Source organism: Chlorocebus sabaeus, chromosome 13 (genome assembly GCF_047675955.1).
Source record: "Chlorocebus sabaeus isolate Y175 chromosome 13, mChlSab1.0.hap1, whole genome shotgun sequence".
Taxonomy (NCBI): domain Eukaryota; kingdom Metazoa; phylum Chordata; class Mammalia; order Primates; family Cercopithecidae; genus Chlorocebus; species Chlorocebus sabaeus.
The window spans coordinates 7712450-7737518 of record NC_132916.1 but is presented as its reverse complement, the minus strand read 5'-3'; the positions used below and the strand labels follow the sequence as shown (position 1 = coordinate 7737518).

The window sequence follows — 25069 nt, the reverse complement described above, 5'->3', positions numbered from 1 at the left end:
CACATCCACCTAGAGGCCTCATGATCTGCATCTCAAACTGAACGTACGGCCTGTAATCCCGGCCTCTGCACAAGCTCTCTGATTCCGACAATGTCCATGTCGTTTTACTGTCCCAAATGCTGGAAACCTAGCGTAACACATACTCCATCATGTTATTCTCCATGTTCCATTCATCAGCTAGTTCTGGAAAGTATTCTTCCGTTATTTCTTCACATATAATTCCTTCTTCTGTCATTTTCAGCCTGCCTTATAGGTCATACCACCATTCAGGCCCCTGTGGCTTCAGACTTGAACTTCTGCTATAGTCTCGAACTGATTATTTATTTATTTATTTTTTGTGGGGACAGTCTCGCTCTGTCGCCCAGGCTGGAGTGCAGTGGCCGGATCTCAGCTTACTGCAAGCTCCACCTCCCGGGTTCACGCCATTCTCCTGCCTCAGCGTCCCAAGTAGCTGGGACCACAGGCGCCCGCCACCAGGCCCGGCTAATTTTTTGTATTTTTAGTAGAGACGGGGTTTCACCATATTAGCCAGGATGGTCTCGATCTCCTGACCTCGTGATCCGCCCGCCTCGGTCTCCCAAAGTGCTGGGATTACAGATGTGAGCTACCGCACCTGGCGGTTTTTTTTTTTTTTTTTTTTTTTGAGATGGTGTCTCGCTCTGTCCCCCAGACTGGAGTGCAGTGGCGTGATCTCTGTTCACTGCAACCCCCGCCTCCCAAGTTCAAGCTATTCTCCTGCCTCAGCCTCAGCCTCCCGAGTAGCTGGGACTACAGGCGTGCGCCACCATGCCCAGCTAATTTTTGTATTTTTAGTAGAGACAGGGTTTCACCATGTTGGCCAGGATGGTCTCAATCTCTTGACCTCATGATCCATCTGCCTCAGCGTCCCAAAGTGCTGGGATTACAGGCTTGAGCCACCGTGCCTGGCCAGAACTGATGATTCTACCCCAAGATGTTCACTCCTGTACCTTGAGCTTCCCAGGCCAGCCTCCACTTCAGACTATACTTACCAAATGGTTATTTAATCTCTCTGTTTTCCTTGTTGCCTAAAGTGTCCAGTCCAGACTCAGTCTGCAGAGAGGGCTCCCTCCTGGCTCCCCGATATTACCTGCCACTTCATTCCAACTCAGGCTACCTTAACTCTAACAAGTCACTGTTATCTTGACTATCCTGTACTCACCTCTGTGCCATCATCAGGGGATATCCTTTGCCCAGAACGCTCATCCCTCCTCATCCCACAGGGCTTATCAAAATCCCCCCACCCCAATGAAACATTTTCCTGACTCCAGCCCATAATGATCTCTCCTTTCTCTTAAACAGAGCTTTTTTCCACGTAGCCTTAGTGTGTACCCTTCATTTGGTACTTAATCACTTGAAATCTTACTTAACTTTTTGTGATTGTATTATTTCCTCTTCAGAGAATAGAAAGGGAATTAATATCATTTAGCACGTGCTAAATGATATCATTTCATCCTTATAATAACCCCAAGAATTAGGTATCATTTTGCAAATGATGAACTAATGCCCAGAGGAGCTCTGTTACGTTTCCACCAGCCACAGCATTTGAAAACTGGTGGATTTCATACATACCAGCGATGGCTTTGAACCTGGGGGTGCCTGATTGCACACCCAGGCTCCCTTCCACGAAGAGAGAGTGTCATTGATTCATCTTTCAACAAGCTGATCATACTAAAATATGAATCCAAGGAAATAAGTCATATTTCTCTAACACACTTTACTTTTTTTTTTCCTACCCACTAACTAGCCCCATCTCTCCCTAACATTCTGCACAGTGCTATAACTATTGTAGCTATTCAGTATATATATTTTTTGCTTTAGCGACATTTGATTAAGAAATACAAAGCATCCTCAGTATAAAGAGCTTTAACAAATTGGAACAAATCTCTGCAAAATATATACATAGCAAAATTATATGCTGATGTAAGAGACAGTAGTGCCACTATCATAACAATTTCTTCTTAAAATTGCTTCCTGGCATTAACTTCACCTGAATTAATCCTTTCCTGACCTATTTAATTCTACTTATTTGGTTGAGTGTATTAAAATTTGCAGTACATTACCTTATTCAAGGAGAGTTTTTGTAAAATAAGGCCATGTCTTACAATTACTACCAGTGGTGAAAGCCACAAATAATCTGTTTCTAACAGTCTCAATTTCTAAAACTCTGCCAAGACTTTTCAGGCCTATCATATATTTCATGCCTCGTTATTTATGAACACCTGTTATCCCAAAGTGCAGTTATTCTCCCTCTACCTCTGACCAAGGTATACTATTTTTAGCATTATACAGATATGTGATCAAGGAAAGAGAAGCTTTGACAATGTATTTCAATGTGTATTTTACTCCTTTTTATCTCCCTATGGTTAAAATAAATGCAGGTTTTCAAGTTTTAGGAAATTCCTTTAACTTTATGACAAGAGATTGAGTGAGAATTTTCAAAGCCATGAAACAAGGGATTATTTCTTTCTTATTTATTACACTTGAAAGTACCATTCTTTGACTGTTACTGTCGGGAACATACAATTCCTGGATAATAAAGGTTAAGTGTGCATAAATTTGAGATCTGCTTACAACTGACCTTTAGCTGTCTTTTAGCCTTTTTGACAGAAACTTAAAATAAGGTTATTCCATAAAATAATTTGATTCTCCATTCTCAAATCCAGATTTGTTACTCAGTAATTAATATCTTCCAGCTAGACAGAGCCATCAGCATTTGTAGTAAAGCAGCCAGCCATAGAGATGATGATTACTTTGGGCAGAATCATCACCTTTCTAAGTTTCAGTCTACCCAACCATAAGCAAAATCAATATATGCATTTATTCATAGAAGATTATTTCTGTCCTCTGTCTGTATTTGTCAATAATCTTTTGTAATTGTCTCCATAAGGCCTTACATACTGTTAATTTTCTTATCTTCAAGTGTTTGTTTTACTTCATCTCTTGTTATCGTGAACTTTTAAAAAATATTTTTGAAGTAGTTTTTAATCGTGTATGGAAATGCTATTATTTTTAGTGCATTGATTTTTTTATGCAACAGTTTTTTTACAGAGCTTTTATTAATTGAGCATGTCTGTAGACTTTCAGGGTGTGCTATGTAGACAGCCGTATCATCCGCAAATATGAACGGTTTTGTTTTTCCCTTTCCAATCTTTGCATATACTTTTCTTGTCTTACCACATTAGCTAGAACCTCCAGTCCTCACCTCCAGAACCTCACTGTCTTCTTATCTCCTTTCTGACCAAAATGGGAATAATCCTAGTTTCACCATGAAGTATGGGATCTGCTACAGGTTTCTGCTAAGCGTTTTTATTTTTTAGTGAAGAAATGTTATCAAAAGTTTTACCTGCATCTCTTAACATTATCTTGTCTTCCTTTAATCTGAAAATGTAAACATGATGTTAAAAAATTCTGCCATTTCTGTGATACGGCCTATTTGGCCATCATTCAATGTGCCTCTTTGTTTGGATTTCAGTAAGATTGAACTCTATGGTTTCAGTGTTAAGGTTACATTGGCCTCAGTGAGATTGAACTCTGGTTTTCGTATTAAGGTTATGTTGGCCTCAGACAGTCAGTTATGTAGCTTTTCCTCTTTTCTATTCTCAGAAAGAGTCAGTAGAAAGGGGAATTTTTCTACTATTTAGAGGTTAAGTAATTTCATTGGAATTCAATTCTTAATGTGTTGTTCTTTCTATAATGGTTTTCTCTTTGATCGCTGAGTGATTTTAAAGTGTTCTTAAATTTCCAAATATGTGGGGTATTAAAAGTTTAGCTATCTTTTAGTTAATGATTTGTTATTTTATTTAACTTTCTGTAGAAAATGTGACATGTATGACATTGCCATTTTGGAATTTCTTAAGACTTGTTTTGTGGCTGAGTGCTTATTCAGTTTTTCAAAATAGTCCTTGTATACTTATAAAGAATGTGTTTTATCTAATTGTTGAATGCAAGGTTCTATGTAGGTCCATAGAGTAAAACTTACATCTAAAATTTGTGTCTAAACTTTAAATGAAAAAGTAAACAAATTATGGTAATAATAATAATAAACCTAGGAAAGTAATGTGAAAGGACCAGCCAACCAAATATTAAAATCATTTAAACAGTTGTGATAATCAGATCAAAACGGTACTGTTCACAAATAAAGAAGACAAGCCAGGGAAACAGAATGGAAAGTCAAAAAATAGAAATTTATGATAAGGTGAAACCTCCAATCACTGGAGAACTAGTTAATAAATACAATAAGACAACTGGATATGACCTAAAAAAAAATCCACAGTTGGAAACTTACCTTACATTTTACACCAGGAAAAGTTACAAATAGACTAATGATGTAAATGTAAAGAAAATAAATCATAAAAGTATGAGAATAAACCATTATGAATGTTCTTTTCTGATTGTTTCTCTTCTTTATGCCACAAAATGGGGGAAATCTTTCTAATGATGACTCAAAAATCAGCATCTATAAAAGATTAATGAATTCTAAAAACATTTTAAAATTGTCATGACAAAAGAAGAAATCGAAACTCCTGTCACACTCAAGACTAATCTCCCTAATATAAAAGAACTCTTTTAAAATAGGTCAATGCCTCAGTAGAGAAAAAATGGCAAAAGATAGGAAAATACAATTCTCCGAAAAGGATATACAGATGACTTTCAAAAATAGCTTTAAAAGGTAATTATTCTCATAGAGAAATAAAACAACCCAGAAATACCATTTTTAACTGTAATGTTGTTAAGAATCAAACTTTGATAGCATTCTCTTTGGATAGACATTAGAAAAACAGGTAGTCATTTATTTTTTATAGAAATGTAATTTGGTAGCATCTCTGTGAAGCACGACTTGGCAATATGTATCAAAATGACCAATATGTATACCCATTGATAAAACAGTTCCTCTTCCAGGAATTTATCCTACAAGATACTTTTTTTTTTTTAACCTAACCTTTATTTTCCACCTTTCATTGTCATTATATTTTGAGTGTGCACTTTATAAACTAATTCAGAAGTGAAGGACATTTTCCCTTTTATGATAATCTGTTTTAATAAAAGAATTTAATTCACAAACACTTTTTATTATTACTTATATATTTGGACCCATTCTATGTAAGTTTTTCTCTCCATATTTTTTCCTGGGAACAGAAGGATGTTTAACCAGCCTTCAAGAGAAAGCTGATACAGTGTTTTTCATTCCCTCTTCTCTATTCTCTTGGAAGTTCATTTTAGTTTTCAGAATAGGTATTCTTAAACTTTAATATGCTTAATTATTTGATAAGTCTAAAGGGTAACAATAACTTTATCCTCATCTCTTTCAAGGCAGAGATATTACCTTTGACCCAGATTACCTTCCTGTCATCTTCCTTGCTATTCCTTTCTGGTATCTTAGCCCTGCTTTGTAAACCCACCATATTGATGATTTTAAAAACTCATGATAGTCACTGCTTATTTAGTCTTAATTCATTCAACAATTTATCTACTATTAGCTCTTTCATCTCATCTCTTTGTCCTGTGTTCAACTTACTTTTTAATAAATTTTATCCTTTGGTAAAGTTGATGATCCAGGGGTTAAAAAAATACCCTTCAGTCTTAATCAAATACATTTGACTTGTCTTTATTTTTGAATGATGATTTTACTAAGTTGTGTTGTGATGAATAATTTTTGTTCTTTGAGCATGTTGAACATATTTTACTCTGACCTCTATTAATGACAAATGTAATTTCAGTCTAATTTGGATCTTTTATTGTAAACTATCTTTTGTTTCTAGTTGCTTTTAATCTTTTCCTTGACTTTGGAGTTTCATAGTGTTTCTGAAAAGTGTCTAGATCTGCATTTTCCCTCTGAATATTTGTATCTTTCTTAATTATAAAAAATTCCCAGTCATTATTGCTTCAAGTATTGCCTTTCCCTATGATCTGTCCTTTCCTCTGGATCTCCTGTGAGTCACTCAAGGGAGCATCATGGGTCTTGGGACTTCCTGTGATGTTTTCCATTGCTTTATCTCCTTGTGCTGCCTCTGCGTTCATCTTCCAGCTCCATGATCCAGATCTCTAATTCTCTTTTCATTTGCGGTGAATTTATTGTTCAACCTAGCTACTGAATTTTTAAGTTAATGATACTGTATTTTTTTCCTAAAATTTGTATTTTTAAGTGAAATATTTTTCCATGTTAAGTATTTTTAAATTATTTATCTTGAGATTTTATTCTTCTGTTTCCAGTTGTTACCTCCAAAGCTCATGTCCATGCTCATTGGTCTGTTAAGTCTTCCTTTTGGTGACTGCATTGCCACAGTGGTGGATAATTTTTCATTGCAAGCTCATCTATATTAGGGATTGCATTTTCTGTGGCATCCCGTGTACGAGATTATGCGAGTATTCATCTTTTTGCATTTGCTTTTGCCCGGGCCCCAGGGGTTTCCTTTTCATCATCTGAGACTAATTTTTTCCCTTAATTTCTGGGCTTTTTATTTCCTAGGTTTCCATTTCTCAGAGGAGGTTTGTCCCACCGAGAGCTTTGTCAAACACCAGGCTCTCTTTCTGTTTCCACAAACAGATTTGAAGAGATTTTCCAGTTTCTTTTTCACAGGTGAGGCAGCCCTTCAAGTGTCCTGGTTGTATGAGGGAGTCTCGGATTAGTTCCCTTCTCTCACCAAATGCTCTGTTTTCCTGAAGACATTAAAACCTTATTCCCAGTTTTGGGATAATCTGATACTTCCTGGAGTCTCCTGGCATCACCTGGAACTCACTTCTGCAACTGGATTTCATCTTTATCTCTAGCATCTGAGGATTTCCTGAGCTCAACTGTGCGCTGGACATATTTTTTTTTAAGTCTGTAGCAGTTGATGGATCCATTTCAGTCTTGTCTGCCATCTTGCCTGAAATTTGCTTCATTTTTGCCCTTAAGAGCATTTTTCATGTTAAAAAGTCTTAATTTTAGCATTAAAAATCTCATGTGCTATATTACATGATTTTAGTTGTATATTCAGTATCGTTGAAAAATATGACGAGAAATTATTTTCAGTTATCACAACTGCATTCACACACATTTGAAAAATAATAGTACGTCTACTTGTAAAATATATTATATATATTTTCTGTAGACAGTGATTAATGCCTATCTAATTTGTAAGACCTCTTGCAATAACTCAATAGCTGCCTCAAGGGTTGAGAAACACTGTTAAGTCTTTATTTTAGAAACATCACAATAAGTCCAAATGAGGTCATAATATATTAATAGATAATTATACTTTTCAGATTAATTTGTGTTTCTGAGCAAGATCCTTGGTAATTATAACAGCAGTCATAAGAACAGATATTTTCAATGAAAATTTAATTGCTAATAGAAGCAAGGATATGGAAAACATAAGAGTAAGTCTCTGATTTGAGTATTTTCCATGAAAGTCATTAACCGCTGATATGGTTTGGCTTTGTGCCCCCACTCAAATCTCATCTCGAGTTGTAATCCCCACATGTGCAGGGAGGAACCTGATAGGAGGTCATTGGATCGTGAGAGTGGTTTCCCCCATGCTGTTCTTCTGATAGTGAGTGAATTTTCCTTGGCCTTCCACCATGATTATAAGTTTCCTGAGGCCTCCCCAGCCATGCAAAAATGTGAGTCAATTAAACCTCTTTCATTTATAAATTACCCAGCCTCAGGTGTTTATAGTAGCATGAAAACAGACTAATACAACCTCACTGTGTTTCTGATGTTTCAGTATAGCATTAGTACCTTACACATTTGTTACGCGGATAAATATTTGACAGGCAAGTTCAAGTCAGAATTTTGTTGCTTCTGACCAAAGGTCACTGTAAGATTTAAAGGTCACATAGTAGGTACTATGTGACCTTTAAAAAGTTATAAAATGTGAATTTTAAAGATATAGTTTATGAGTAAAAATGCTTCACGTTTTGGGAGCTAATATCAATGTAGTCATAAATCCAGGTATTAAACATATAATTTTAACTGATATGTCTAAAACAGTCCTTGTTCTGTGTCCGTCTGCAAGCAATTTTCTTTTAATTCTGGATTTCTTAAACTTTAAAGAAAGATTCCCAAATTAGAAAACTACTATTTTATAGTAAATAAACCAGTTATCCTAAGAATGAAAAATTTACTGAACTACCTTAACTGAAATAAGGTTTGTTGTCAAATAACCTTAAAAATGACTATTTGTGAATCCAAATTAACAAAAGGAGCCAGCAATTGACAAGAACTCTTAGGAATAGCAGTCACAGTGTGATAAACACACACATAACATATAGATAAGGGAAATCCTCATTTATCTCTTCTTCAAATTTTGGCTTTTATCTTAAATTATTCTTAGCATTTTTTTAAAAATAAGAACCTCTTATTGCTATTTATATGGATAGATTTTAATATGTTTGCATTTGATGATATTGTAAAAAACAGAAATGTTGCCAAAGTTTTAAAAGTAAAAGGAATTTTTTAAATGTACAACTATTAGATATCAATTTTAAAACTATCAAAAAACTCAGAAGAGCCAATTAAACCCTAAATGATTTCTAGTGAAATGAGGGAAAACACAAGCATCAGGAAGCCCATCTTGTCTGTTATAATAGTCATAAAATTCCTGAAAGGTAAATAATCACTGCAATGCTAATAAGAGAAAAATAGTATTTTATTTACAGAATACATAAAGTTGTAGAATACATACATTCATAGAAACTTACATACTCCTTCATGCTACAGAGTCAGTGTTAAACAGCCGACCCTCGGTGCAGCTGCCCTCCCTCTAGCCTAGGCACAGCCACTCATCATCTGGTCATTGTTCCTTAGCAGGGCAGCCCTCTCAAGGAAGTTAACACAGGGCAGATTCAAAAGGTCAGAATTAAAAGTCAATGCATGCCTACTGAACACCCACCTATTGTGTGCCCAGCACTCTTCTAGGCAATGACAAGCTCCCTAAAAAAAAAGAACTTAAGGAACTGTAATGAATAAATGATGAGGCTACAAAAAATCAAACAGAGTGATAGACAATAGTAGGACAGCCTCACAGAACTGAAATTGAGATGAAAGGAGTTGCCAGTGAGAGGTCTGGAGAGGAGAACGGTGTGCAGTGGACTGAATCATGCCCCACCGCTCCCCTCCAATTCATTATGTTGAAGGGCAAATCCCAATGTGACCGTATTTGGGGATGGGGCCTGTATGGAGGTAATAAAGGTTAAGTGAGATCATAACGGTGGGGCCTTAACCCAATAGGACTATTGTCTTTATAAGAAGAGAAAGACAGACCAGCGAACTCTCTGCATGCACACAGAGGAAAGGCCCTGTGAGGACATTTTGAGAAGGTGACTGTCTACAAGCTAGGAAGAGATCCCTCCCTCCACAGAACCGGACTATGCTGACACCCTGATCTCCAACTTCCAGCCTACAGAACTGTGAGAAAATAAATGTCTGGTTTTCAAGCCACCTTGTCCATGGTATTTCGTTATGGCAGCCTGGGCTAAGACAGGTGCATTGGAAGAGTCTCTAAGGAGGAACTGCTGGGGGACTTTTCCTTAGTTCGGCTGAAGGCAGGGTTTTTTGTCCCATGGCCATGAAAATTCATGCTCACAGACAATTTGAATTGGAATGAGTAAGACAGGGTTTTGCTGGGTGGAAAAGGAAGAAAAGGGGGAAACAGGGACTCTCGCTAAGCCAGAGTCCCTGATAGGGCGCTTCCCACCGGCCATTCACATCCCAGTTTCCACACAGAAAGAGGACGGGCCAGGCTCCTCTCTGCTGCAAATGGTGTGAACTTGTGTGGCTCCTCCCAGTGGGCAGGCCAGATGGAGAGGGTGGAGCTTCTCCGAGGACTGCCTCCCACCTGGCTGTCTCAGAAGCAGTGTGGTCAGGCCAGGCCAGGGATTGGAGGGAGGGAATTAGGGTGACCTCCCAGTGTTGGGGGTACAACTTGACCAGGTCAATTGTGTTGTGCTGAGAACAGAAAAGGGATTCGAGGATTACACACAAAGAAAGTCACCGGTGACCTTGATAAAAGCAACTTCAGTGAAATGGTGGGGGAGTGGGTTAAAGAGGGAACGGGAATGAGAAAGCAAGAACAGTGATGATAAAGAAATCTCTTTAAAAACTTTGCTACGAAGAATACTGTGGAAATGGAGCGGGGACTGCGGACAGTGTGGAAATGGACCAGGGACTCGGGACGGTGTGGAAATGGAGTGGGGACTGGGGACGGTGTGGAAATGGAGAGGGGACTGGTGATGGTGTGGAAATGGAGAAGGGACTGGCGATGGTGTGGAAATGGAGAGGGAACTGGGGACGGTGTGGACTAGGAGTGGGGACTGGAGACGGTGTGGAAATGGAGAAGGGACTGGCGATAGTGTGGAAATGGGGTGGGGACTGGGGACATTGTGGACTAGGAGTGGGGACTGGGGATGGTATGAACATGGAGAGGGGACTGGGGACACTGTGGAAATGGAGAGGGGACTGGGGACAGTGTGGAAATGGAGAGGTGACTGGGGACAGTGTGGAAATGGAGAGGGGACTGGAGACAGTGTGGAATTGGGAGAGGGGACTGGGGGCGGTGTGGAAATGGAGAGGGGACTGGAGACAGTGTGGAAATGGAGTGGGTACTGGGGACAGTGTGGAAATGGAGAGGGGACTGGGGACAGTGTGGAAATGGAGCAGTGACTTTTCAGAAAAAGTACTTAAAGAGAAGTCAGATATATTATTAAGACACACACATGCACACATATCCAGGCATGCACACACACATGCACACACACGCACATACACACGCACACATATACATACATGCACACACATGCATTCACATATATACACACATGCACACATACATGCAAACAAGTGCCTGATGATAACTGTAATATATGAGGGATTACCAAAGCCTAGGCCAAATTCATCAACTGAAAACAAAATTATCATAACAAAAAGGAACCCTGGAAGATATGTAAAAGGAATTTACAAACAAAAAATCATCCTGTAGCAAGTAGTACTGTATCTACCGTGTTAAAAAAGTATGTGTCTCAAAATATAATGGCAAATTGTTATTCTATTATTTTGTTGTTGTTTGTTTTTTATTGTTTTATTTTTTCTTTGGCATTTTTATCATTGTAAAATACACATAAAACTTACCATTTTCACCATTTGTAAGTGTCCACTTCAGTGACATTAAGTACACTCATAATGTGTGACCACGACCACCATCTAGTTCCAGAATGTTTTAATCACCCCACATGGAAACCCCATGCCCAATAAGCAGCCATTTCCCAGTATCCTTTCCCCCAGCTCTTAAGCAGCCACTTTCTGTCTGTCAGATTTGTCTATTCCGAGCATTTCATAGAAATGGGATCGTACAGTATGTGGTCTTTTGTGACTGGCCTCCTTCGCTTAGGAAAATGTTTTCAAGATTCATTCATGTTGTGTCATGTATCAGATGCTCCACATCCTACCCATTAGGAAAATGAAAATCTAAACCACAGGAAATACCATTTCACACACATTAGCATGGCCATCATCAAAACTACAGAAAATAACAAGTGTTGGCGAGAATGTGGAGTCGTTGGAGCCCTCATACATGGCTGGTGGGAATATAAAATGGTACAGCTATTCTGGAAAGCAGTTTGGCAGTTTCTTCTAAAACTAAACGTGCAACTCCCATACAACACAGCATTTGAACTCCTAGGTATATATTCAAAGGAATTGAAACCAGGTGTTCAAACAAAAACTTGTCCAGTAATATTCATAGCAGCATTATTCACAATAACCAAATGGCAGAAGCAACCCAAATGTCCATCAATGAGTTAATGGAGAAACAAAATATGTTAAGTGCATTGAATAGAACATTATTCAGCCATTGTTTCACTGTGGGCAGGTCTGTGCCAACCTACACCTAAGTTGGAGGAAGCTGAGAGGCTAAAGAAAGAGACATACAAATCTAGTTGCTTAGAAAGAAACTTTTAATAGGGACTTATAAACAGAAGCCATGTCTGTGTCCCTGGCAGTGATGAGATGAGATGGTGGATCCTGCACCATTACTGCCCCCTGCCCCCTTGCTCCCCAGGACACAGGACTTATGTGCTCTCGGGGAGGGGTACATACACTTCAGAAAGAATGGCCAGGAATTTGCCCTCATGGTGGGATTTATGGTAAGTAGGTGCTCTTACACAAGGCAGAATAAACTGGAAATCTCAGAGGCATTCCCGGAACTGAGGTTAATTAGAAGCCAACATGGCAGATGAGCACCCAGGATGGAGTTCCTTTGGCTTCTACTCTCCACCCCTCTAATGCGGCTCTTACAATCTCTCATGCTGTCCTCTTCCATGATCATCCCTGAGCCTTAGAGAGAGTGCTTGATATTGTCAAGCTTTAGCAGCAGTGCTTTGGCAATGGAAAATAGATCAGGCCTAGTGCAATTCCTAATGAGGGAGGTTCACAGGCTGTTGAAGCACCTCTAGTCTTCAGAATACCATGACTTCGGTTTTCTCAAGAGTAAAACAGCACGAGATACATAACATTAATAATTTGCACTCAAGGATTACAGTCAAAAGAGAATTTGTATCCCGGAACAACAACAAAAAAGTACCTATTCCATTAAAGAGCCAACTAAAAGTATCATGAAGAAAATTAAAACCCAGTTCCTCCTTAGACTTGCAGACAGAAAATAATTTGGGATTTAGCCCAAATTATAGGTAAATTATAAAAACTCAAAAACAATGGTGAGGGCTAGTATCCAAATTTTTTGGTCTCTAGTTTCCCCATTTCTGCCAAGGATAAATCATAATAGGACCAATTTATTTTCAAAATAAATTTTGGTCTCATTATACTTGGCCTGGTTATTTGCATAAAATATGGCAAGAATAGTGATCAACCTGATCTGATCTGCTTTTTTTTTTTTTTTTTTCTGTTTTCAGACAGAGTCTCACTCTGTCACCTAGGCAGTAGCACAATCTTGGCTTACTGCAGCCTTGACCTCCTGAGCTCAAACAATCCTTCCATCTCAGCCCCCCAAGTAACTGGGACCACAGGTGTGTGCCACCACTCTGGTTAATTTTTTATTTTTTGTAGAGACAGAGTCTCAATATGTTATTCAGACTGGTAGGCTCTTTTTAAGTTGGCTTTGCTGGAACTTTTATGAGAAATTGTGGATTCTGCTTTTTAAAAGCCTCAAGGCTAGGAGGCAAGCCAAGGATTCACCATCAGACTGTGCTTATAATACCTATACAAATTCCTCTCTTCTTGAGGCCCCAAAATAACGTAAGGTTCCCAGGCCTGTTAGTAAATGACATTCTTTACTTACCACAGGTCAGGAACCTTGTAAGAGAATCATTTAGACAAGGTACTCAGCCAGTCTTTCCTAGAAAGACTATATAAAGTCAACCTCCATTCTTCAGTCTGGTCAATTCTGAAAATATGCCATTCCGGTCAATGCCTTGGTAAAATAACCGGTGCCTCCAATTATGCCCTGTTAGAGAAGAAAACAGATTCCTACTGAACTTATGCAAATAACTCTATTGCTATCAGATAAAAATACTCATAAATGGTTTCTAAATTTAGGGTAACTCAGGTAGAGAGAAGGGTAAATTTTGCTCACAAAATTGTACTTTACCCAACCTCTAAGCTATAAACAGCTCAAAAGAAAAAGAATTTCCTTGACTCTTCATCAATCAGAGTGGCAGCCTTCCAAGCAGGATTATGTACATTCACCTTGGAACTGCCATCCACAAGCCCTGCAGCTCTTGGTCCGTTAGGTGAGAGCTGCCTGTTGGGCACCATAGAATCCAGCAGCTCCTCATGCAGTTCCAGAGTCAGTCGAACAAAAGCCATATCTGTGTCTCTGGTGGCAGTGAGATGAGGTGGTGGATCCCCACCTGTTGTTCTAATTTAAGGCAACACATTTGCAATGACAACAGATATTTCCAAATAATGTGCAAACAGGTCATAAAAAGAACTAATGAAGACTGGCTGTGGTGGCTCATGCCTGTAATCCCATCACTTTGGAAGGCCGAGGTGGGTGGATCACCTAAGGCCAGGTGATCTCTAATAATAATAAAAAAAATCTCTGCTTAAAAAAATACGAAATTAACTGGGTGTGGTGGCGTATCTGTAATCTCAGCTGCTCAGGAGGCTGAGGCAGGAGAATCGCTTGAACCCAGAAGGCGGAGGTTGCAGTGAGCCGAGATTGCACCATTGTACTCCAGCCTGGGCAGCAAGAGCAAAACTCCATCTCAAAAAAAAAAAAAAGTTAAAAAAAAGAACTAATGAGAAGATAATTTTTTGTAGGAAAGAACTGCTGTGGTCAGTGATATTGGAGGATATGAAGATGTAAAGATAATTTTGTTCTTTCTCAATCTCTCTCACTCACTCAATCTTTCATTTCACTTTTGTCTTTCAATTGCTCTTTCTTTTTTCTCTTTTCTGATAACTTTTGTTTTTCAAAATTTTGAGAAGAGGAATTATGCAGGTACTCAGTATTTGTTGTTTGAAAGCACATTATAAAAGAAAAGTGGGAAAAACAAATCCATAAGTTACTTCAGAGAGACACTTAAAATCTAATGTCAGAGGAAAGAAGAAAGCAAAAGGACAGAAAAGATGTGATAAATTAACCAGTTATAGCAATAATAATATTATATTAGACTCAGACAAACTGCATCAATAATGATAAAGAGGATAAGGACATAAGGGTAGATTGAACAATTCACCGGGAGGTTATAATAATGCTGAACCTCAATGTGCCAAACAACAAAGCCTGACAGGCAGTGCCATGTCAAAGCCAGACTGCTTGGGCTTGAAACCGAACTCCAGCACTGACTAGCTGTAGACCTTAGGCAAGTTATTAAATCTCTGTTTCAGTTTGCTCATATTGAAAATTAGGATTTTAATAATGCCTACGTCTTCCAGTTGCTTGGGGATCAAATGAACTAGCACAGTATTCACAACAGTGTCCAGCATCACAAACATTGGTGTTATTATTGTTGCTGTTGTTGATATTAGTATTGTTGCCCCAAAACAGATAAAGAAAAAATAGAATTCCAAGGAAAAATAGACATGTCAACAGTCTTAGTAGAAGACTTTTAACTTTATTTATCTCTCACTAAGATAAATATAAGTTTGGAAATGTTTAAGATAGCTGCAACAAAATGTTTGAACAGGATGTTTTAGCTTTAAAGTCATTACAAAAAAGTAAATAGAACATAGTGTACATAACAAAACTACAAAATACAAAGAAAAAAGTGAATAGAAAACAACAACTGGAGACCAAAAAATAAGATGACAGAAGTTAAATGAGGCCATAAATGTAAATGACTTAATGTATTAAAATACAACCATCTTAGGCCATAGTAAAATACAAAATTTAATTTTATACATACAAGAAACACTTGTAAAAGTGTGACAATAAGCTAAAAGAATTAGCAAAACATACCAAAATGTTTTAAAAATATAGTATAGGTGACATTTTTATTATGAAATTAGTATACAGGGTGAAATTATCCATGACAACGTTGGGCCTTTAGGACCTAAGAAAAAAATAATTATTTCAAATTGTACAAAATAATGTTTTAAAGCATTTCCAAATGCACATAAATCTCTGAGAAAAATATACATTCCATAAACGTATGCTGAATAAAGTAAATTTTATAAATATAAAAGGAAAATAAAGTAAAACTGATGTCTGTATAAACCTACATTAGGGATTTGTTTTCTATGCTCCAGTTCCAACAGAGGATCTGGACATCGCCTCTTGCCTGCTTACTTCCTTGCCCTTCCTGCTTGGGGACCTGTAGGAAATTTGATTCACCCCAACCCACAGTAAACACTCAGGAACATGACGGGTTCGTTACCAGTTATCCACATCCAGGGGTAGGCAGGCATGTGGCGTGAAACTCTAGAATGCTGAGAGAGAGCTGGAAGGTACAAAAATCTCCCGCTAAGTGGTATTACAATTTTTGGTTACAAAATCGGAATATCTCTTTTTATCCCATAAATATATATTAATATATATATAATGTATGGAATATATATAGGGAATAAATATATGTATAATTTGTCTCTACATAGGGAATACATATACATGTAATTTATCAATGAAAAAAATTGTTAATCTCCTACTAATGTAAAAGGGAGTTTCTCAAAGTTCTCGAAGGGCTCCTCACTGGATTAGAAGGTGGTAACTAGAAGCTGGGTGCATTCATAAGGATTTAAAAACCAAGGAAATTACCACCTCTTGCTGGGAAGGCCCCATCCCTTGCTCTGCGTACATGTGTTACACCTGCAGTCTGAGTCTGTGGGCTCCGTTCCATGTACACTCTCACCTTCAGCTCTGACGCCTTGCTGGCAGTAGCTCAGGCCACAGGTACCCTAGACAGTGGAGGACTCGAGCAAGACTGAATCTTCTGCAGGTAGATGACTCCCAACTCACGATCTCTTTTCTCAACCCCAGAATTTTAGTTCCCAGTCCCTGGTGCTGCTGGATGCTATTGCCAAGGTCCGGTCAGGGGAACATGGAGGGACTCTGAGGGTGATGGATGGAGATGTGGGAAAGAGATTTGTCTCTGCTCCCAGAAAAAGCAGGCGAAGGGAGGTTGGGACATTTTAACTTTGAGGTGACAGTGGTCCCAGGTTCAGCCCACTCTTTGTCCTTTCCATTTCTTCCTGATGGCCTGAATGTTCTACTTGTCATCCAGGCTCCAGTGAACAAGCCAGGAATCAGGTTTGACCTCTCACTCTCCTGTTTGCCCCAAAGAAGGCATGCCTCCCAGGAACGTATGAACATGCACTTCTGTAGCTTTCTTCTTAGAACCTTGGGCACCAATCTTTTCAGCTGTTTTTATTTCTTTCATTTTATTTTTACGTGGATCTTTTCAGCAAACATTCTAGAGGCTTCTTGAATCCTGTTCAATATCACACTTGAGCCAAATGGTAACAAATTAACAAAAAGGCAGCAAATTGTTAATATGCTCTCAATATGTATTATATGTGGATGGGAGATTTGACCATTAAGATTTAAAGTTCCATGACTTTAACCTCATTGCTAATTGATTCAGGACACCAAGACATACTTCAGGTCGTTGGGTGGATGGGTTAAGAAAGTCTTCCTGAAGTTCTAAGAGCGTGCCCCTCAGGAGTGGGTGACAGCTACACAGCTCGTCTGCCTTGCTCTGCCCGAATGCTGTTTTCACATGGCGTTTCTTCTCTCTCTACTTTCAGGTAGAAATTGAGAAGCTGGATTACCATCATTATCTGCCTCTGTTTTTTGATGGGCTTTGTGAAATGACATTTCCCTATGAGTTTTTTGCTCGGCAAGGAATCCACGACATGCTGGAACACGGTGGGAACAAGATCCTACCTGTCCTTCCACAGCTCATTATCCCGATAAAAAGTAAGTGAACAGGTGAAAAAGCATCACTCAGTTTATACGGTGTTGCTTTTTGACAACTTGCTAATTAAGCAATAAAACACAACAGACTGAGGTGGTCCCCAGGTTTTGCAGGAATTTTCATAAATTGACTTAGGAGGCCAGACAACCCAAATCTCCAAAAATATATACCATCATCAGTATTTCACTATGGCTTAGCCACATAAAAAAACCAAATTCCATGGGGCTTGTGCTAATTTACAATGTCTCATAGTGATGACATAAGCATTAACTTACGCATCCAGAGGTCTTTACCCGCTGCTGCTAACTGCCAAGTCTTTTTTTTTCTAAGCGGCATCTCTAATTTTTAAATTATAAACACAGTTATGTTGAGTACATTTGAGGTAGTCGGATTCATAATTTTAAGGAAGGGAAGCCCAGCTGCATAGGTGAAAAGAAGCATGTTTTTAAATACCTGAAACTTTTAATCTATAATAGGTAAGGTGGTGACTCTGTGGTAGCCCTGTGATTGGCTTTGTCTGTCTGTGAAATGAGATTGTCCTTCCTTTCTGCAGGCACCTTACTCACATAGTTGCATGGCCCCTTGGACTAGTTGTCTAAAGCACCTGAGGTTGTCCCAGGAGACAGCCTTCCAGGGCTTCAGAACACTCTGTGTCCATTCTTACCTTGCTGCCAATAGAGCTACTCTGATGGGCATGCCTGGCATCCACTGGTACAGGCTCAGGAAGAGGATGGCCTCTCCTCAAGTCAAGGTGGCAGGCCTGACCCCTCTAACACTCACCAGCACACCCCCTCCCCAACCCCAGAATTGCCCACCTGTCCCGCATTGCTACTGCTGCTATTGCTACTACTAATTAAAAGTAGACAATAAGTGCCTCCTCTGAACACTCATCCTGCAGGTGAGGGAGACCCTACCTTTTCCTCAGTCAGAGCTGCTCCAGGCACTTTTACCCCCTGGATCCAGGCCCAACTGCCCATGGCTTCGAGAGATGAGGGGCCCCTGCTCCCCCCACCCCAAGTTCCACCTCATCTTCCACTCCAGGATGGACAGCTTCCCAAAATGATTGACAGGACGCGTAGCTAGTCTTCTAGGTTGGGGAACCCCACCCCACCCCCACCGGCTCAGGTGAACTCTTCCCACGTGGTTTCATCAGAACAAGAACGAACTAGCTCAACATAGGGTCATCTCCCAGAGTCTGGATTATTTAATCTTATCCATGGTCACCTGCCATTCATTCGAATGTATCATGATCAAAATGCTAGCTTTCCACAGTTCTGCTCTTACTGCTTGCATCAATCAACTCTGAAATTCTCCCTCAGATCTTTGAGGTCTCCATAGAGATCTGTAACTGACCACACCACATTTCCACCAAGACAGACAGAGTGAAACCAAACCAAAGGACGGTGCTACCTGATGTGAAAGTAACACGGAGAGAAAAGAGACCCTGAAAAGGAACTTATTAAATATCAGCTTGCTTCCCTCATCCACAGCTACAGGAAGGGAGGCTCTTTAAAGGCTGTCAGGGAGGGTGTTGTGTCCTGAGCCACATTAAAACCTTTTCCAAAAGTAGTTTCTTCTCTCAGATGGGTCACATTTTTGAGTACATTAAATTCCACTTGAACTGCTACATTTCTAAAGGATGGTATGTAGTTTTCTCTGATAAACAAGAAAGGCCCAGAATATTCTCCGCAGGAACTGTGTGTTCTTTTCCTCTGGCAGAATAGCAGCAATATTCGGACGTATATTCTTTTTTTTTTCTTTATTTAATCAATGCTTCATGTTGGGATCACTGCCTTCTCGGGGTCTCTCCCTCAGAGCCCACTGGAAGACACTGACAGGCAGAGAAGGAATTGCTGAGTAATATTTTGATTATGCTGTCTGCAATTAAAGCAAACCCCACTGGAGTTTTGCAGGCCAAGGTGAAGTGATTTTCAACTCTGTTTGATCTGTATTTTGAAGATACATAAATGAGTTAAGAGAGGAGTGAGGTGACTAAATTTACAGTACACACATGCTAGAGGTCATCTGCTGAGAAGTGAAAACGTTATCAAGAGCTCAGTAAACACAATTTGTCAGGAAAAATTAACTAGATATGAATTTGATGATTTAGGGTTCTGGAAGCAATGACAATTTATCTTGGTTGATGCCACTGTGTGGCTTTCAGTGCTTCTGCTACTCGATACCGATCCTGAGTCTAACTGCTCCTTCCTTCTCAATCTGTTTATGTCACTAAAAGCCAGACTTTTCTCAGGAAGAAATGCTGATTTCTTATGTAAGGTCATGCACAGTTCCAGCACAGTGTGAAAAATAATATGTGCATAAAAAAATCTTTCAGGGGGAATTCCAGAAGCAGGCTAGTGGATCTAGAAATGGGCTGATGTACATAATTGACATAACATATAACATCTCTGTGTATTTTATCTTCACACCATACCCAGTATAATTTTGACTCTATCCAGGGGCAAAAATTAACCTCACCATTACCAGCAAGCAGACTAGAAGTTTTTGTTTTTTGTTTTTTGTTTTTAATTCTAACTAATATCTATGAAAACAAAGCAAATGTATAAACTTACTGTGAAGCAGTGAGCTAGGATTTGCTGCCCTTGTATTTCTGGAACCTGGGTTGATTTCAACAAATTAGAAGACTGATAATACTGAAATGAGAAACTGACACATATAGTGGCTCTGGGCTTTCTAATACGATAACAAACAAGAATTCACCATTTTTTTCTCCTACTGCTGCTTGGTTCAAACCCCCAAGTTCTGGAATAACCCACACGGTGGGTCTCGGATACCTGTTTCACTGATGTTGTTTTCTGGTACAACTACTGCTGCTCCCTTGTCCCTCCCACCTTTCTGATTTCATCTTGAGTTAGTTGGGGTCAGAAACTCCAAAATCATACTGACATAAAGTACTCAGGGTTGATGATGGAGCATTGATTGCTGGGAGCAGCAGCAAAACCTCGTAGGGGAGGATGAGAAAACAGCAGCCCTCTTACTTGTCTGGATCGGGGATTGCAGATTCACATTTACCCCATCCGGTAAAGAAAAGATAAATCCTTCTCAATCCGTCAGAGCAATACCAGGAGGCAGTGCCTGGAATCTCCACATATGAAATTCAGAAGGGGATTCTTCCAAAATAGCGGTCAAGAGGACAGAGAGGGGCCAAGAGCAACCGGCAAACTCTGTCTGAGAATCTCTCTCTTCAATAAAAGCGAGAACATTATCAACGCTGCAGCCCCAGGGGGCCATGGGAAAAATCTCTACACACAGGGAAGCAAGTATCGTGCACAATCAGAGGAAAAGAATACCTCAACAGCATTTGGCATAAGAACCAGAAGAAACTTGTAAAAACTTGTTCAACATCCTCAGGATTCAGAAAGACGTGGCCTCTGAGAAACAGAAGCAGAAATCCAGAAGAGGAGATTAGACTCAAATAAATAGAAGTCCATTTTGAACAGGACAAGGCAAACTGAAAATGCTGTAGTCGAACTAAAATCTCCATAGAAGTATAGAGAATAATCAACTGCACAAGATCAATTATAAATGCAACCTCAAGGAGCTCTCTCAGAAAAGACAAGTGTATAAAAATAAGGCCAGAAAAGATATTAAATTGGAGGACATAGGACGCAAAAGAGTTAAAAGTTATGTGTTCCCAAGAGGAACTATCAGAGCAACAGCAACAGCAACCATAATGGCAGAGGTGATTCAAAGGATGTTCTGGGAGGGAAAATTATCTCTCATTATGTGGGTAGAAAATACTCGCGGCAATCTAAAGAGCATCAATGAAAACAGACTCAGGTGGACGCACAATTTGTTGAAAAGTTTAAATTATAACATAAAGAAAAATCCTTCAAACGTCTGGAAAGGGGAAAAAGCTATACACCAAGAAATAATACTAACTGAGGCTAAGATTTTTTGCAAGAGTAAATTCCAGACAACAGAGCACTTTTTAGAGAATTGGGGGAGAAACATCTTGGGCATGATTTTACCCCGGTCATGTGAATAAAAACACTATGGATGCAATGACTGCAGTACCCCTCTGTCCTTCATCCAGAAGGTGACTGGGGATGTGCTCCAGCTCACAGCAAGTAAAGCACAGTGAGAGTCCCCAAGTGAGGACAGTGTAGTGTGAAAAGCAGTCAGCTCTAAACCTAGAGTTACGTCTAAATAGTGGATGGAAAAGAGTTTCAAAGCCACATGAAGTGTTGAATCATAATTTTGCAGTAATGACTCTTTAAAATTCTAGGAAAACTGGAGTCTAAACCCTCAAAGTCAATGCAGAAGATAGAGGTAGTTAAACAGAGTCTGTCTATCAAAAGGACAAAAGCTGAGTAGACAGCAAGGAAGGGCTAAGAACCAAAAGCACAAAATAGGATGAAGAATGTAACATCCAATAATAGATTAGCTATGAAAATTATCTTTAAAACTGAAAAAACAAAATCCGTATGTAAATGCTCTAAAACACAAAATAATACTTAAATGTGTTCAAAGATATATTGGAATAAATAAAAAAGAGGGCAGTAGTGATTTTAATTTTAGAAGAGTAAAATTCAATGTAAAGAGTTTTCAAGTGTATAAAGGGGATCAATTTATAATGATTAAAATATTCACAATAAAAATTTAATAGTCATGGCCCTCTGTGTACTGCAAACTATGACATCACATTTGAGAAAGAATCAGCTGCTGCTACTCATCATTTTCACCCCTGGAAGGAAGGTAGACTTCTTAACTGAGAGCTAAAAAGACCTGTCCCTCCACTGCCTGACCTTTGACTTTAAGATCTAGGGTCTTTACCAACCCCAAGTGAACAGCCTGCCCTCTAAAGCACTGCTTCCAAGCCTTCAGTGTGCATCTGCGGACCTTGTAAAATGCAGGCTCCAGATCAGTAGATACGAACGGACCTGAGATGCTGCATTTCTAACGAGCCCATGGTCGATGCTGATGCACTGGGCTGAAGCAAGGCCTGCCAGGGCACAGAGGATGCTTGGATGCCCCAGGCCCTACCAAAGAGTCCTGGACATGAGAGCCAGGTGTGGGACATGGGTGGGAGGGGAAGAGATGAACGATAATTTTCTCCCTTGTATGTGGGATCAGGAGATGCTGCATTGTTCATAATGTGCATGATTAGAGAAACACAACTTTAAGATTTTAGGCCTTAAGTGTAACCATTAATGGATTAAAATAGATGGTATGTCATATGAGGTATAAGTGAAAGAAAAAACACTTTCAGTAAAGACAGCCAAGGTAACTTTAAAAATAATAAAAATACAACAAGAGGACAAAAGGAAAACCAAATAATCTGTTGTTTCCACAAAGGATTGGGAGAAATAATTCACTAGTCACAGGGAAAAAGTCTTGATTTGGAAACTCCTTTGAAAGACTGGTTTTAGCAGGGACTGCCAGTCACCTCATATTGATTAGAATTTAACTCCCTTCCACAAACATACCTTCTTCCCCCCTAATTTATGATCACATAAATACTGTTCACTGCAAGTCCCACATCTGCTATGATTACTTTTCTTATACAACTTGTTTTTGTCAGCATTGATAATTGCCTCTCATTTTGCATGCTTGATTTTTATATACTTCCTAATTTTCTTCAAGTATTACAAAGTCTATCAAAAGAATATTATTTTCCAAATGTTCAGAACATTAAATAACCCAGATTTATCTGATTTCATCGGAAATTAATTTTATTTCCCTTTCTGGAGACATTCACTCCTCCACCCTCCATCCATCCATCTGCTCCAGTCTGGACCACATGTTATCTTGGTCTGACACTTCCTGTTACTCTTCTTTTAAGTTCAACCTCTTTCCTTAGCTCTTTGTCTTGTTTTCCTCATCATTGTTACAGTGCACATCTTCTAGTAATTTCCTGGAAGCATATGAAAGGTATATTTTTTAGTTCTTGCATATCTGAAAATTCTATCATCAAACTTGATTATGAGTTTGCTTTGTTGAAAACACTTTTCATTCATAACAGGGAGGTCATGTCTCCATCGCCTCCAGAGTCTTGTGTTGCTTTGAAAATCTTGATGCATCTGAATTTTTAGTCATTTGCCTGTGACCTATTGGTCTCCAATCTCTGAACATTTTTGAATTTTTATCTCTGGTGATATGAAATTTTATGTGGATATACTTTGTGGGTTTTTAAAATCAATTTTCCTAGGAAATTTCAATTTAGAGACCTATGTCTTTCTGCACTAAAAACTTTTTATGTGTTACTTATTTAATAGTATCTTCTCTCTGACTTCTCTTGGTTTTCTGATGTAATTCCAGCCAGTCATCTATAATGCCTCCCAGTGGATTCTCTTAGTTCTTTGTCTTTCTGTTCGTATTTTCCTACTCTGTCTCTTAGTTCTATTTCCTGGGAAATGTCCTTGACTCTATCTTCCAAAATTGTGAATATTTCACTTTAGTTATTTTAACTTTCCTTTCCTCTGACAGTTCCTTTTTTATACTATTTGATTCTTTTATGTTTATTCTCTTATCTCTCTGTGAATATTTATTATAGATTTGTAGGGCTTTTCTTTGTTTGGGGTGGGGGGTATCTAGCAGTCTCTTTTTGGCTCCCTGACTTACTATTTTTTTGACTTATTCAGTAAAAGTAAATTTTCCCTTTGCTAGCATTTCAGACTTTCTTTTTCCTGCTTATAGATCAACAGGTAATATACTGGCTAAGAGCATAGCCTGGAATTAGACTCACTAATTGATCAACAAGGCAGTACCTCTATGAGTCTGCAAGAATCTCAGCATTACTGGGCTTGCAGTGCCCCCAATGCAGATACAGCTTAGACAACAATACCTAAGTCTTTTCAAATATCTGAAAAGCCTTCCAAAGCAGGATAGGTACAAATAAGCCCAGACTGTGAAGACCACAATACCTAATTTTTCAATGCCCACACATCAAAGATCAAGACCATCCAGGAAAACATGACCTCACCAAAAACAAACAAACAAACAAACAAACATACAAAAAACCCTAGGTTAGATACCAGGTACCAATCCTGCAGAAATAGAGATATGTGATTTTTCAGACAAGGAATTCAAAATAGCTGTGTTGAGGAAATTCAAAGATATTCAAGATGACACGGAGAAGAAATTTAGGATTCTATTAGATAAATTTAACAAAGAGATCAAAATAAAAAGAACCAAGCAGAAATTTTGGAGTTGAAAAATGCAATGACATACTGAAGAATGCATCAGAATCTTTTAATATCAGAATTGATCATGTTGAAGAAAGAACTGGTGAGCTTGAAGACAAGATACTGGAAAATACATAGTCAGAAGAGACAAAAGAAAAGAGAATGTAAAATAATGAAGCACACTTACAGGATCTAGAAAATAGCCCCAAAGGAGAAAATCTAAGAATTATTGGCCTTAAAAAGAAGGTAGAGAAAGAGATGGGGTAGAAAGTTTATGCAAAGGGATAATAACGGAGAACTCCCCAAATCTAGAGAAAGATATTAATATCCAAGTACAAGAAGGTTATAAAACACCAATCAGATTTAAGCCAAAGAAGACTACCTCAAGACATTTAAAAATTAAACTCCCAAAGGTTAAGGATAAAGAAAGGATCCTAAAAGCAGCAAGAGAAAATAAACAAATAACATTCAATGGAGCCCTAATACATCTGGCGGTAGATTATTCAGTAGAAATCTTATAAGCCATGACATACTTACAGTGTTGAAGGAAA

General features: G+C 38.8%; 1 protein-coding gene across 2 annotated transcripts in view; it reads left to right on the top strand.

The window, feature by feature from the left end:
* PACRG (parkin coregulated) overlaps window positions 1-25069 on the top strand; it is a 583729-nt gene that overhangs the window by 314860 nt on the left and 243800 nt on the right. For both annotated transcript variants that reach the window (XM_008007759.3, XM_038000580.2), the window contains exon 3: window positions 17201-17372. In XM_008007759.3, the coding sequence (XP_008005950.2) occupies window positions 17201-17372 (172 nt within the window). The remainder of the gene's footprint in view (window positions 1-17200; window positions 17373-25069) is intronic.